The sequence below is a fragment of the Procambarus clarkii genome, chromosome 29, assembly GCF_040958095.1.
Source record: "Procambarus clarkii isolate CNS0578487 chromosome 29, FALCON_Pclarkii_2.0, whole genome shotgun sequence".
Taxonomy (NCBI): domain Eukaryota; kingdom Metazoa; phylum Arthropoda; class Malacostraca; order Decapoda; family Cambaridae; genus Procambarus; species Procambarus clarkii.
In genome coordinates, this window is record NC_091178.1 from 7499246 (window position 1) to 7513656 (window position 14411).

At 36.0% G+C, this 14411-nt stretch overlaps 2 protein-coding genes across 5 annotated transcripts in view; one reads left to right on the plus strand and one right to left on the minus strand.

Moving 5' to 3' along the window:
- The window catches only part of LOC123764987 (multivesicular body subunit 12-like Mvb12), a 36353-nt gene extending 29127 nt beyond the window's left edge, over nt 1-7226 (plus strand). For all 4 annotated transcript variants that reach the window (XM_045753296.2, XM_045753294.2, XM_045753295.2 and 1 more), the window contains exon 7: nt 2498-7226. In XM_045753296.2, the coding sequence (XP_045609252.1) occupies nt 2498-2554 (57 nt within the window). In that variant the 3' untranslated portion in view covers nt 2555-7226. The remainder of the gene's footprint in view (nt 1-2497) is intronic.
- A 1361-nt stretch (nt 7227-8587) lies between these two features.
- On the minus strand, nt 8588-13236 carry LOC138369786 (uncharacterized). Its single transcript, XM_069333397.1, has 5 exons — nt 13123-13236; nt 11591-11706; nt 9508-9627; nt 9062-9163; nt 8588-8903 (listed from the first exon to the last, which is right to left on the minus strand). Exons 1-5 carry the CDS (start codon nt 13133-13135, stop codon nt 8763-8765), a joined length of 492 nt encoding a protein of 163 aa, XP_069189498.1. The 5' UTR covers nt 13136-13236; the 3' UTR covers nt 8588-8762.
- Between the last annotated feature and the right edge of the window lie 1175 nt (nt 13237-14411).

Sequence of the window (14411 nt, forward strand, 5' to 3'; positions counted from 1 at the left end):
TGTACTGTATTTGTGTCAAGATATACAGTATGTCAAAGCATTTTGTATGGGAAACAGGGTTTTCACAGTGGTATCTAAAATATTTATTACTTGCTTTGATGGTTTGTGTCATTGGGTCGATTGTCCACTTTTATACCTTATTTGGCAGTCCCATGTGATCACAAGAAAGCACTATACTGTAATGGCTTGGCGCCTTCTCCCGATAGTTCCCTTCATGCAGATACAGTGCATGGATTAGAGTACTGTATTTTTGTAATGTACTCTGTAATGACTCTGCAGATGCTGTTCAAAGTGCCCAATGGCACTTGTGCCTAGAATGTCTCCTGCCTGATTGTATTCCAGAGGATATAGGGAACCTTACCTTGAGGGGGATAATCAAATTGTACAGCTCAGAAAGGTGTTTTTTTGTATTCACTTAGTCTTGTTTTAAATAAAGAGGAAATTGGGTGTAGCCATACCTTGTATTTTGCTCCACTTTCAAGTACTATAGGTACTGAACAGTATTTCTTCTATTTCTATAATCACAACTTCTTCACTATGTCTTGTCATAGGTTTAATGTTGCTGGCTGTGCTGTCAGGATTTGAGAGAAGCACAGGAAAAATCCATTAATTTTCTTAATGTGTGTTTCTTACTATAATTACCTTCTATTACATTTAAAAAAATAAATTTGGATACATTTAGCAATGGAATTAGTAGCAGAATTGAATATGGGTTGCCCTGTTACACAGAATCAGGATGCAAGTGTAACTTAGTTACCAATAGAAAATTAATTACATTATACCTGTATTGTGCAGCAGTTTCTTATTAAAAAAACTGGCTTGTCCTTCTTTTGCCTACATTGTTATACAGTACAGTAATTAATTTAATAAAAACTAGTTACTAACTCGGTAATCAGACAAATTTTTGTCCTCCTTAATGTAGAATCAATATTTTTTTACTCTTTAATTGTAGAGAAGCACACTTGAACCCAATTTTTTTTGTAGTTTTAAGACTTTCACGCCTCGGGCATGAGCGCCGCCAACTTAGAGGTCACGCCCCCGGCGTGCAGGCGAGCGAGCAGCAACACCGACATTGTGCATAGACTGTACTTGTTTCCGTTTTCTCACCTTAATTCTCGTGCTACGTCGTTCGTTTTGGTATCATTGTGTTCGCAATTAAATTCCCTGCAGGTGTATATGCATATAATGTCCAAAAGCCCAGCGTGACTTCCCACAGCAAAGCCTAAAGTTACCCGTGTATGAGCACCAATTTGCACACCGCAGCCTAATATGTATACTCGTTCAGTTTGATAATATCAGTTTTCGTGTTACGTCTTTCATTTTGGTATCAAATTGTTCGCAATATAAAGGAGTGTATTTTAAAACTATTCCCATAATAATAGAGCAATAAATGGTACTGTATTTTAACAAATATTTTAATTTTGGACGCTCATCATCACAAAATTATTTATATCTTTCCAGTGTTCTGACATCAATTTTCATGTTACATCTTTTTTTGGTATCAAATTATTCACAATCTAAAGGCACGCATTTTAAAACTAGTCCCATAATAATACTGTAGCACAATAAATAGAATTTTAACATATTTTAAATTTTGACCAAAAATATATCTATAATCTTTCATGTATTCTGACATCAAGTTTCATGTTACATCTTTCATTTTGGTGTCAAATTGTGCGCACTCTAAAGGCGCTCATCTTGAAACTATCCCAAAGTCGATCAGATAATAAATGAATTTTATACAAATATTTTTTTATCGGATGCCAGCACAATCCGATGCTCAGACTCAAGAGAAAAAATCCGACACCATAGCCGTTCGAAGAGTGCAATAGTGTTATCATTATCTGATTTTTTTTATGTAAGGTGTATGGTACTACATAAAATTCTTACTGAGATATAATTAATGACATGCTAATTGTAAGACTATTCAAGTGTTGTGTGGGGCTATTCTTCCCCAACCTGTTACCCATCACTCACTCCACTGTAAGTACTAACCAACTAAGTTTCATCTCTTTGTACTAAAATAATTCTTTGTCATCATCATGGGAATATTCTCTTCAATTTGCATAACTCTCTAAAACTGTGTTGATATGCAGTACTGTATTTCAGATTGTTTATTTACTTCAATTACTATTGGGTAATAGAGTAATTTGAATGCCTTTGCAAGTGTGGTGTATTGTAGTAAATGTTATAGTTTTTTAATTTGTCTTGTCCTCCTTCATATTGAGTGTTTCTTCTGAGTTAGTGATGTAAAGATGTTGGAGCACCGAAGCCACGGTTGTGCTTGAGAAAGTCTGTTGTGATAAAAGACGTAAATGAGAGTAGTGACAATAACAGTAAATGGAGGTATCAGTAAGTGATAGATATTCTTGCATAATTGACTTGGTCAGTCTTCTTTATAAAAATAAGCAGTTTAAATTTATAATGTAATTTAGAATGCATTTTAAGTTTTAATGAAGTTGATTTTAACAGCTGTTTGTTTATTGGCTATTTTCAGTACTACTACAGCTTCACCCTGGAGCAGGACATTGTGCAGCGACCCACAACCACATGAAAAGGATCACAACTATAGACTTATCTTACTATATACTTCCATCGTATTCTCTCTCTTCTAGCATTTATACTCTTAACTGATTTACCATGTTGTTTGTAGAAGTTATTCACTCAAATCCTTACTGATTGTTCAAGGTTTGCAAGCTTATTATTTATTCCAAATTTTGTTTTTATCTTTCTTTCTGTCTTCCTCTTATAACTTATATTTGCTATTACATCTTAGATGAAGGGATATAACTGCCAGTCACAGTAGCTGTCAAATTACCTTCAGAGATTGATGTTTTAAAACATTTATGTAATGGATATGAAAGACAAAGTGATTGTGTAACATCTTCAGATTGCTGCCAAAAAATGAGTTGTACAAAAGTGTGGTGGACGGCAAGATCAAGATGAATATTTATGACATGTTCAGCAAGGTCTTGTTAGTAAGGAACTATCAGTTCCTAGAAGAGGTATAAATTGCAATAATGGCTATTATTATTATTATTATTATTATTATTATTATTATTATTATTATTATTATTATTATTATTAAAGCAACATTTAGGTCATATTTTATACTTTTGTGTTATTTTAACTATTATGTTTTGGCCCTTGTAATATATAGCACATGATTGAACCTTTCCAGAACATGAAGAAAGAACAATTAATTTAAGGTGTAAAGGTTTGTAAAATCAATTGTTTGTTTTAGATAACGTTGTCACTGAAGGGTTATACACTTGCTCCTCTTCCTTACATTTCATATTGTTATTCTGTAGAGAGTATGTCTATAATTTGGTTAATGATCAAATTGCACATTATCAGTAAGAATGTTAATTACAAGATAACTGTAAGCAGGACTGTGTGCTGGCTAGTATAGCCAGTGTTTACGTATTTCAACGTGTAAGCATGTAGAAAAATGTAGTAAAACTTTTATTAGCAGTTTCCTAAATGCTGATTAAAATTTTTGAATGCTCTACAATAAATTGTATTTAGTCATGAAATTAGATTTGTAGTTAGTTTACCCTGATTAGAATAGTTTATATTCTACATACTGACATCTACTGTAAATGAGGTTTTCTGAACCTGCATAAAATGACCTGATCATTTATGTAAAATATCAATGCTTTGAAATCGGCCATGGTCTGCTTTGAAATCACAAAAAGTTAATTTTTTATTAGCAATCTGATAGTGGCCCTTATTCCTTTCCTCTGCTTGATCCTTGCGTTTATTTCCTACAAAGCCAATATTTGTTACATTTAAAGAGAGAGGGGGTTTACTAAAATAAACATCAAAACACAGTATTAGCACTGTGAACAATTTAACCGATTCATTTTTTTGGAGCCTAGAAAATAAATAAATATACCAGCAATGTGTACATACCTGTACAGTGTATGTGAATGCAAAAACAAACATGTATATTTATGTACACATTCATTAAATCCATTTTGAGTAACCTTACTATACACATCTAACTTTTGTGTAGTTAGCTACTCGATATAAAACTAGATAAAATTTTAGAATCTATAATTTGAGCACAGTAATGTGTGCTTTGACGTGACTGGTATGTACACCAGTAAATTGTAAATCATGAAAAAGCTGCCAAATAATTAAGTTATTTAATCCTTGCTCAAGGTAACCCAGGAATTCCACGAATAGGTCGGGGCATTAGAACTTGTTTTTGCCATTTGTTGTATAGTGATTGTTTTTGTATAACTATGAGAAGTACAGTACACTTCATACTGTAGTCAATTGGCACATGTAGACAATTGATGCACCATGTTTAAAAAACCATCCTAAGTGGCTTATTCTTTGTTTCCAAACTCATTAACTGGTCTACACGTAGTGATTTCATTTAAACACCTGTCAATGGGGATTTCGTCCAAACACCCATCACGGTGGATTTCATCCAAACACCCATCACAGTGCATTTCATCCCAACGCCAATCATAGTAGATTTCATTCAAAAAAACCATCACGGTGAATTTCATCTGAAAACCTGTCATGGTGGATTTCATCCAAAAGCCCTTCATGGTGGATTTCATCCAAAAGCCCTTCACGGTGGATTTCATCCAAACCCTCATCATGATAGATTTCATCCAAACATCAGTGGATTTCATTCAAACACATTTTCACTCATATATTAGCATGTTAACTTTATTTATAAAGCTTTTGTGAACTTCACTTTTTTTTTTTTTTGTTACTCAGTTTCACGTAAATTGTCCTACAATGTTAGTTTGTGTGTTCTACAAAATTAGTGTTTAGATATTCTAGTTTTTGTTGTACAATATAATTTAGTACAGATTTTTTTTGTCATTGGTTGACAAAAAAATGCTTTTTGTCAACCATTTTTGTCTTCTATATTATTCAACAGTTGCAATATTTTTTACAAGATTGGTTAACAGTAACAGTAAATTCTTTGTCCTTATGGTAATTCATTATTTCTGTATACACCTGTATTATTTTTTTTCCTGTTCCTAAAGTCAGTACAGTACAGTATTTGTCATGCCGAATAGTTTAATTTATTGTTTGGGCATCTAGGAAATTTCACATTTGCCTTCCAAAGAAATAATTAACACTAGTATTAAATTTTGAGGCAATGAGTTGTAGTGTATAACATTTTTTCACAAAACTATTGTCAATTTCAGGTTACTAAACTACATTAGTATTGTTTAATGATCAAGTGCAAATCATGCTGCATTTTATGAATCACTGTAATTGGTGCTTAATCTGCTGAGTAATTGCATAATAGCATCATCAAAATTATTTGTCAGAATTGGCTTTCAAACTAAAGGTACAGTCTGTAAATGTTTTGAATATATACAGTACTCATGCAAGTGTCTAGGGTTAATATTCTTAATTTTTATTTCTGCTTTAAACTACAGTAAATCACATGATCTCACTCTGTGCAAGATTCTTTTATTAAAGTAAATGCACACAATATAAATGAAGCCATTTAATACAAATGCATCTGTGTTTAAGGAAATGTAGTAACTAAGAGTGCTTGGTGGGCCATTCTGTGAGTAGAGTAGGTTTACAATAATTGCAGTCACTGAAGGTTATATACCAGTATACATTTTGTGTACACTTTTGAGTAGTGGATGCATAGATATATATTTTAGCTGCTGTCAGGCATATTGTGCATGCTTCACTCTGTTGGGATTCAACAAATAAATGGGTTTTAAGTATATTGAAAGGGCACAGGTATTTACTCTTGTTATTGTTTGATTGATAGAGGTGTGTGTGTGTGTATTGAGAGTTCACAGTAACAGTTACTCAATATGTTTATGCAAAAGGTAAATACTTGTTGGAATGCGGTGCTGTGAAGTGCAAATTCTTGACATCTGTATTTTTAAGGAAACGGTTGACAAGATTCAGTGCTGCCAAGAGAAAATTGGATTGCTATTGATACAAGGCATATTTGATATTTTTTAAATGGGGTAGCTTTTTTTTTCAATTGCACATTGGTTGGTAAAAGGTGATAAATGACGGTACAGTATATGTGCTTGAAAGTTTTGTGTGTTCATATCCGAGTGGTGACTCAAAAAGGGTTGTCAGTCTGTCAATTATGAAATGGTGCAATAGAAGGGTAGTTTATTGAAGTAGAGGTAAGTTTAGTGTTGTAGAGGAAGTATGACTAAAGTTTTTCACAATTTTACAAATTTGAGTAATTGCCATTGCATGTAAAGGATTATCCCCCATACTAAGAAGAGACTTGCAGGTGGCCATGTGTGTGTGAATAATGAACTGGTTCCTCTGCAAACTTCTTTATTTTTTTTAGTTAATGTAAAGGACTTTGCCATTTTTATTGATTTATAAGTTCAAATATTACTTTTGTACGGAAGTTAATGAATTTCAAGGTCACCAAAATAAAAAACAAAAAGCTACTACATGACACTGTCAGACATAGTAGCTGTGCTGTTTAGGACTGAGCTTTAGAACTTGGATTGTCTAGTGCCATTACTTTCTTGGTTGTATTTGTTAAGATGCACATATTTCAAGATAATCAAATGTTAATTATTAAAATACACAAGTCATTACTTTTTTTCTTTTGTAAGTTTTTCTCATCTTTACTGGATACACCAGTGTATCCAGCATTAGTTATTTCATGTGTGATAGATGTACAGGATTTTTTTTATTATATGGGCAGTAGTAATCCCACAGTTTGGAGTCGGCTTGCTGGAATATGAGTGTTGGAGTACATAGGTAATGACCTGCTGGTTGCAGTTATGGAGTCGTGTTAGAATACTAAGCTTAATTATAAGGGATGTTGGTAGTTAAAAAAAAAATTGTGTAATATTACCTTGATTAGATACGAAATTCAACATTGGTGCAGGAATTTATTATTTTTCAGGGCTTCCCCCTTCCCCCCAACATAATTTACTAGCTTTTATAAATATCCATTTGGCATAAGGATGCAGCATTATAACATTGATTTACTAGTCTTATTGGAGATGATCAATCCAACTATTTGCCATTCTAGTGAACTGTTATTTCTTTGTTTCTATCGTTGTATATTGCCCACAGACCTAGCTGTTCAGTGCAAGACTTTTAATACCATATCTATCGTGTGAAGAGTTTAGCAAGTAGATAACTTTTTGACAAATTTATTACAGTATTGTAAGTTATGTATATATATATATCTGTAAATAAACTATTATACAAAAATACAAGATTTTATGAGTGGTCATAAACATGTGTATTTTTCAACATTCCAAAATTATTCTCAAATTTAGTGATGGGCAAGTAAGGGACTGCTGTCTTCCACTGGTTCTTTAAGATTACATGTCATTTGTAACTCTCCAATCCTCCTTACTTGGAGTTCTACCCTGTCAGTTGACTAAATAGTTTTCCAGGCTTGGTACCTTCTTTTGATAATTACTTTTCAGATGATCTGCAGCCATTGAAATGTTAGATGGTTAGCTACTACACTTAAATGATGTACAGGTATCATTAAACTCGGCTTATTCCCATAGCTACCTTCCTATCACAAAGTAAGGAAGGCACCCTTTTACTTTTAAGTCAACATTCAGGTCATTGGGCCACTCACCAAAGGCGCCACCCTCAGAGACAGGGTTTTTATGCGAGGAAAATTGCAATCTTTGCACCACTATGGGGGAATTTTCAATGCAGTAGATCCGAAATCCCAATGAAGGGTAGAGGGAAAAAGAGTAAGCAGGACAGCCATAACTTGAGTCTGGGAAAACACGAGAAGAATGGAAATGGAGGAGTATGAGGCTATAGACTCGCCAGGATGTACTAGACAAGACTAAGTAGCATAAGACGAGAGGTGGGGTGACCAAGACAAATGGTCGCCCATCTGAAGCAGCTGTCAAAACCATTATTTGCTAGATTCTCAGCCATATTGACAATGACAGAGGTGTCCTCGGGGACACCTCTGCTAAAGAAACCACTTATACAGTACCTGGTTTTACTTCTCGGAACTGAATTTCTCGTGTGATCCTCCTCCATTAGAGGGATAAGAATGCTAAGAATTACAAATAACAAATTGTGTACTATCAAACATCACCATGGCCTTCCTAGAACTAACTAAATGGTTGGAAAACCACTCTGGCTAGGTTACATATATGCCCCACACAATTAACTCTTGGGACAACAATAGAACAAAACCCGCACCTTACCGTTAGAATTGCATTGTCCCACATCTTATATAATGTCCAGATTTTCAGGATTATGCACCTTACTTTCCTTAGGTCGCTTTAAGTCATTTGTCCCTAGATAAAATCCTTAGTGAATCTGATACATTTGACATTGCATGTTTTATGCCTTTTTGTTCTCGCATTGGCATCCTGAATGGTATCTAGGAAATTTGTATTGTTCAGACACACAAGGTGCTAAGTAAAATCATCAAGGTTTTGATTTCTTGCACATTATTTCTTTCTGAAAGTATGTTGCCTCTCAGAAGAGATTGAAGAGAAAATACCAGTGTTTAGTATCACGTTAATTTAAATCTGTACTACAGTATCTGTTTTTAAATAAGATGCATATTTTCAGTAAAATGAGGATACCTTAGAAAGATAATGAATGTAATTCATACTGTAATAATAATCATTTACTTCAGGCATGTCACCCAACCTATTTACATTAAATTAAACTATAATGACTGTTGGCCACTAAATTTTTTAATCCAATATGGAGCTGTGCTATTATGTGAAAAAACCTGTAATGTTCAAAATACCTTTGCTTAGATTTTATACACAAAGCTCTGTTCAAATTGGAGAGGACTTAAACTCCCGAGAAGCATAATCAGCACCTTCCTTTCTATCTGATACCATGGGGAATCTTGGGTCATTTGGAGTGACCATCTTTCTGCTTTTTGTTACTCGCCAGCCACCTTTCCGTGTCCAATCCTGTTATGAAAGAATGCACAGTAAATTGTTATCAAGAAAACAATTAACTGCTCAATAATATATGCCTTTATAGTACAGTATATATTTACGATTCAACACAAAACCGTAAAATGGAAAATTAGTGTAACTGGGAAATTGACCCTTTGTGGAATACTTACATTCTGGTTATATTTGAAGTAATAATATGTAGAAAGACCAAAAGCAAATACTAGGCCAAACTTTCCTGTGAACCAACGGTACTTGGCTGCAGTTTCATAGCCCTGGAGATCAAATATTTAAAATCAACATTAAGGAGTAATCCATCCCATGAGAAAATACAAAAACTTGAAGAAAATTTAAGCAACTGTATACAAAAAGTTTTGGCATGCAATACTGGTACAGTACAGGTATTCATATTTTTCTTTAAAATAATTTTTTTACATTAAATTAATACTTGCACCACCGTCAAAAGTCAGTGACACTGATGTGAGATCAAAATTATTTAAAAATTACATCATTAGATAACATGATTTGCCATCAGAATTTGTCTCGCTTCTCATTTCACCTTTCTTTTTCCAATTTGAGATTTATTACAAAGTGAAACAAATAGCGTTCAAATACTTACCAGGACAGGTACTAGTGGTTTGAAGAGTGTGTCAAGAGGCCAACGGTAAAAACGACGGATAGGGTTGTATCGAGCCTTGTAATATCCTGGGACAACGGCAGGCTCGCTTTCTGCTAAAATCTAAAAAAAAAAAAAAAAAAAAAAAAGTTATGAAATGGTTATTTTTGAAGAGTCCTTCAGTAGCTCCCCAAGTTGTATACTGGTATACCTCTCAAACCCTCAATACAGAACGACACCAAACTAATGATTAACAAGTACAGTACCAGTAAAGATGCCGTACCAAAATCTAGTCCACTCAATGGAGGGAAGGGAGGTTTAGGATGACCATAGTAACCAAGAGAGAATTTCAGAAAGGTAGTGTGCACCAAAACAGACAACTGAATGTTTTACATTTGCAATATTGATCCTATGTAAACAATTGTTAACCAGGCCGAATCACTGGTTTGTAGCACATGCTTTTCAACCAGATGACAGGCCCTGTTACCCCGGGCTCTGGGCTGCCAATCTAATCATTCACCCCCCATCCCCAATGCACGACACCTTGAGTTTTACAGGAAGAGGGGTAAAAGCAGGAATGTGGAGTTACTGAGGGACTCACCAGAAAGAGGCCTTGTATCATATTTAACACGTTTTCTGAGAGGTCCCCTTCAATATCTCCAAGAGCTATCTCATCACAGAGAATAAGGAAGAACACCAAGAAGACTGACTGTGGGAAGGAAAAGGAGATGCGAACACATGGGAGGAGAGCCCCAGGGCAACTGACCTAACTCCAAGCCAGTGTGGAGCTGCCTAGCAACGAGACCAAGGACTGGGATGCAAAGAGCACCAAAACCTCAAGCCAGGACAAAGATGTAAACTAGTGGATCATGAGAACCTAAGAGCACATGACCAACAGAACCAATGGAAACACACACTGAACCACTGGAGAAAAAGTGAACCCTAGAGCAAGAGTCCATGAACACAGGGCAGCAAACTTTGTAACTACCGAAACCCCCAGAGGTGCACAAGGTGCAACAAAAGAGAAAAGGTATAGAACACACACTCCCTCCCCATAACTAGACAGGCAAAAGAACAGAAGCTGCAGAAACCAACTTGCAACTTACATTCCCCAACTACACAAGGCAAGGTCAGAACAGACAAAAAAAAGTTGGCCAAGCCAAGAATGCCTTACCTCCTAAAACAATTTGAAAAATGACCCAACCTCACATCAGTCTGACTGCGTGCAGCAGAAAAGGCACCTACCCCCCTACTGAAACATAGGTGAACCAAATCAAAATTGCCAATAACTACATAAAAAACACGTTGAATTTTGCATAGTTCAGAGTTCATAAGAACCTTCATAACACAGCTGCTTAGAAAGAAATACATAATACTTAGTGAATCTAGGTAAAAGGCTGTCATCTGGTGGCAAGCATTTGCTATGAACCTGTGGTTCAGCCCAATTAATCATTATTTAGAGACACACACACAAATCACAATAGCGTGATGCATCAAATGAACAAATCCACAAGGGCCATGGTAGGTCAAGTTGATTTCCCAGTTGCAATTCTTATCCATGTTGTAGCTCAGTTGATTAAGGCATGTTTGGGATCCTCTCGGACGTAGGTTCGAACCCTCGTCACAGCCCTTGTTGATTTATTCATTATTTAGAGAGGATCGGCATTTGCAAATGTTTGTTTTGGTGTACTCTACTTTTCTAATGGAATTCCTCTTACTTATAGCGATGGTCTTAACAGCCCCAGACTACAACCCTCTATTTAATGGACCAGATTTTGGTACTGGCTTCAGAAAGAGCTACTGAGTGGGCCAGCTCAGAAAATAACATAAATAAAACAAAATTTATAAATTACAGCACTAATCAATTTAAATTGAAATATATATATAATACAAGAAAAATTTTGTACAGAATTTGTATTTGTAAAAAATCTAATAGGGATATTGTACAGTATGGTACTGTATGAAAGTGAGACAGCATCCCCCAAATGATTCACAGAATATAAAACATCTATATCTGGAACAAAAATGTATAGGCTTACAAATTTTCATCATTTTACTGTACAGTATTTGTACATTTTTAATTTACCTGGTCTTTTAACCACTGCTTGCGATAAGCTCGATCAGCATCAGTCATGCCAGCAAGACGAGCTCGCTCATTTTTGAAGGGTCCCTCAATGGGAAATGCCTTCACTCCTCCAGTATCTGCAAAACATAACTGAATATTAGTAAACTGCCAGAGTAATACAGAAATTGCCCCAATAATACATCAAGGAAAATAACAATTATTGGTTGAGATATCTAAACCTAGTTGTGTTTTGTATGGCTGCATGAGATTAATGTTCATGTTAGCCTTCATAATAAATAATAAAACACCAACCTAACATTCGTTTATGTAACTAAACATCTTAATTTAATCCCACATTTGCATGTATACTAACCATTGTGAAACAATCGAGTTATCTCTAATTGAATGATCAAAATATAAAAAACGTGAACCACAAGGGCCATGACGAGGGTTCGAAACTTACGTCCGAGAGGATCCCTGACGCTGCCTTAATCGACTGAGCTCCGACATGGTAAAAGAATTGCATCCAGGAAAACATCCTGATTTACCAACGGATCCTGCAGTCTCTTCGAGACACAAACCAAGGTTTTTACGCAATTCCCCCATGTACCTGAGCTATGTCAATAGGTTGTTCTACCTCTTCGCCCTTACTTCATTACACACAGAAATCACAATAGCATGATGCATCAAATGAACAAACCCACAAGGGCCGTGACGAGGGTTCGAACCTATGTCCGAGAGGATCCCAGACGCTGCCTTAATCGACTGAGTTACGACATGGTAGCTCAGTCATCATTAGGGCAACATCTGGGATCCTGATGCATCGCGCTATTGTGATTTCTGTGTAGTGTTATAAAAAAAAAAATTGCAGTGATTACTGATTACAAAATCATAAACAATCCACAGCTATTTGTGCTTAGTGACTCAAGCCTGTGTGTGTTTTGTAGCAAGATGGCAGAGGAAGAGCTACGCCTGCTAACAGGAGTCGGGTTACTTTGATTAGGGTGGGTTAAATTAGATTTTAAAATTCATTGGTTGTCTTCAATACAAAGTCTCGTTTATGAGTTTTGATTTGATAGTGTGGAGGAAGGCTGACTCCACTACAATTGGAGGGGATCATATACATATATAATACATATATAAATGTATACATGTATCAAATGTATACATATATACATAAAATCAAATGTGATTTTATGTATCAAAATACTGTACTAACGATGGTGGCCGATGATGCATTGGGCCCAGATACAGGTAATTCCGTGGCCCAAGATGATTCACCCACAAATTTCAAAGCCTACCTAACCTAACGACATTCTTTTAATAATTATAAAATGAGCTTAGTCGAAAAGCTTGTTTATTATTTGACCGGGTACCTTTAACCCGGGGACTAGGGTACAATCCTCCATTATATAGTAGAGGCGTGGACTACGCGAGCCCGTCTGGGGTGCTGCCTCGCCTAACAAACATGTGTACACAGAACACACGACAAAGGCAACCGCAGAAACATCTATTGGGCATAAAAGCAGTGAGAGAGCCAGAGGAGCACCGACCTGACTGCGCCATCTTGCAGGATCAGCTGAGCGACTACTCTCAGTGGCCTGCAGCTGGCCCCTCACTCTACCCCTCCCGGGATATCTCTCTCTCCCTTCCACCATGAACACATGTCATATAATATTAGTAATTATATGCGTAAGTATGTCCAAAGAAACATTGCAATTTAAAAATGAAATACTGTATATGTATAAGAATTCTTACTCCACTGAAAAGATAATAAGGTTTGTTTTGATTTTAAATAAATTTTTATTTATTTATTTATTTATTTATTTATTTATTTATTTATTTATATACAAGAAGGTACATTGGGTTTGAGAGAATACATAGCATAGTATTTTTTTGAGATATATACAAGAGTTGTTACATTCTTGTACAGCCACTAGTACGCGTAGCGTTTCGGGCAAGTCCTTAATCCTATGGTCCCTGGAATACGATCCCCTGCCGCGAAGAATCGTTTTTTCATCCAAGTACACATTTTACTGTTGCGTTAAACAGAGGCTTACAGTTAAGGAATTGCGCCCAGTAAATCCTCCCCGGCCAGGATACGAACCCATGACATAGCGCTCGCGGAACGCCAGGCGAGTGTCTTACCACTACACCACGGAGACTGTAAACATTTACAAGATTGTATTTACAATCTTGTAATTTTTCCTTGCTTGCTTCTTTATTGACAGCAGATGAGCGTTAGAGTCTTTAAACAGCAGACGCCCAGTATATCAGAATATTGTGATAGAGTGTAGAGAGAATGTTAAGAAAACTGGGTATAAAGTAAGATTCATGTGGATCCCTTCACATGTGGGAATACTGTCCATGGAATACGATCCCCGTCGCGAAGAATCGTTTTTACAACCAAGTACTCATTTTACTGTTGAGTTAAACAGAGGCTACAGTTAAGGATTGGCGCCCAGTAAATACTCCCCGGCCAGGATACGAACCCAGGACAAAGTGCTCGCGGAACGCCGGCCGAGTGTCTTACCACTACACCACGGAGACTGCTCTGAATCTTGTACGCGCAGTGTTTCGGGCAGGTCCTTTTTCTAACAGATAATTTTAAGTAGGTAAATTCTAGCAGTATTAATAAAATGATAACAGATACATTGCAAGAAAAAAATGAGATGAGAGAGATTAGTAAGTATATTAAAGCACATTGGTATATTAAAGCTCTGATTATGTAAATATGATAGAGCCCAGTAGCTCAGGAATCTGTACACCAGTTGATTGACAGTTGAGAGGCGGGACCAAAGAGCCAGAGCTCAACCCCCGCAAGCACAACTAGGTGAGTACA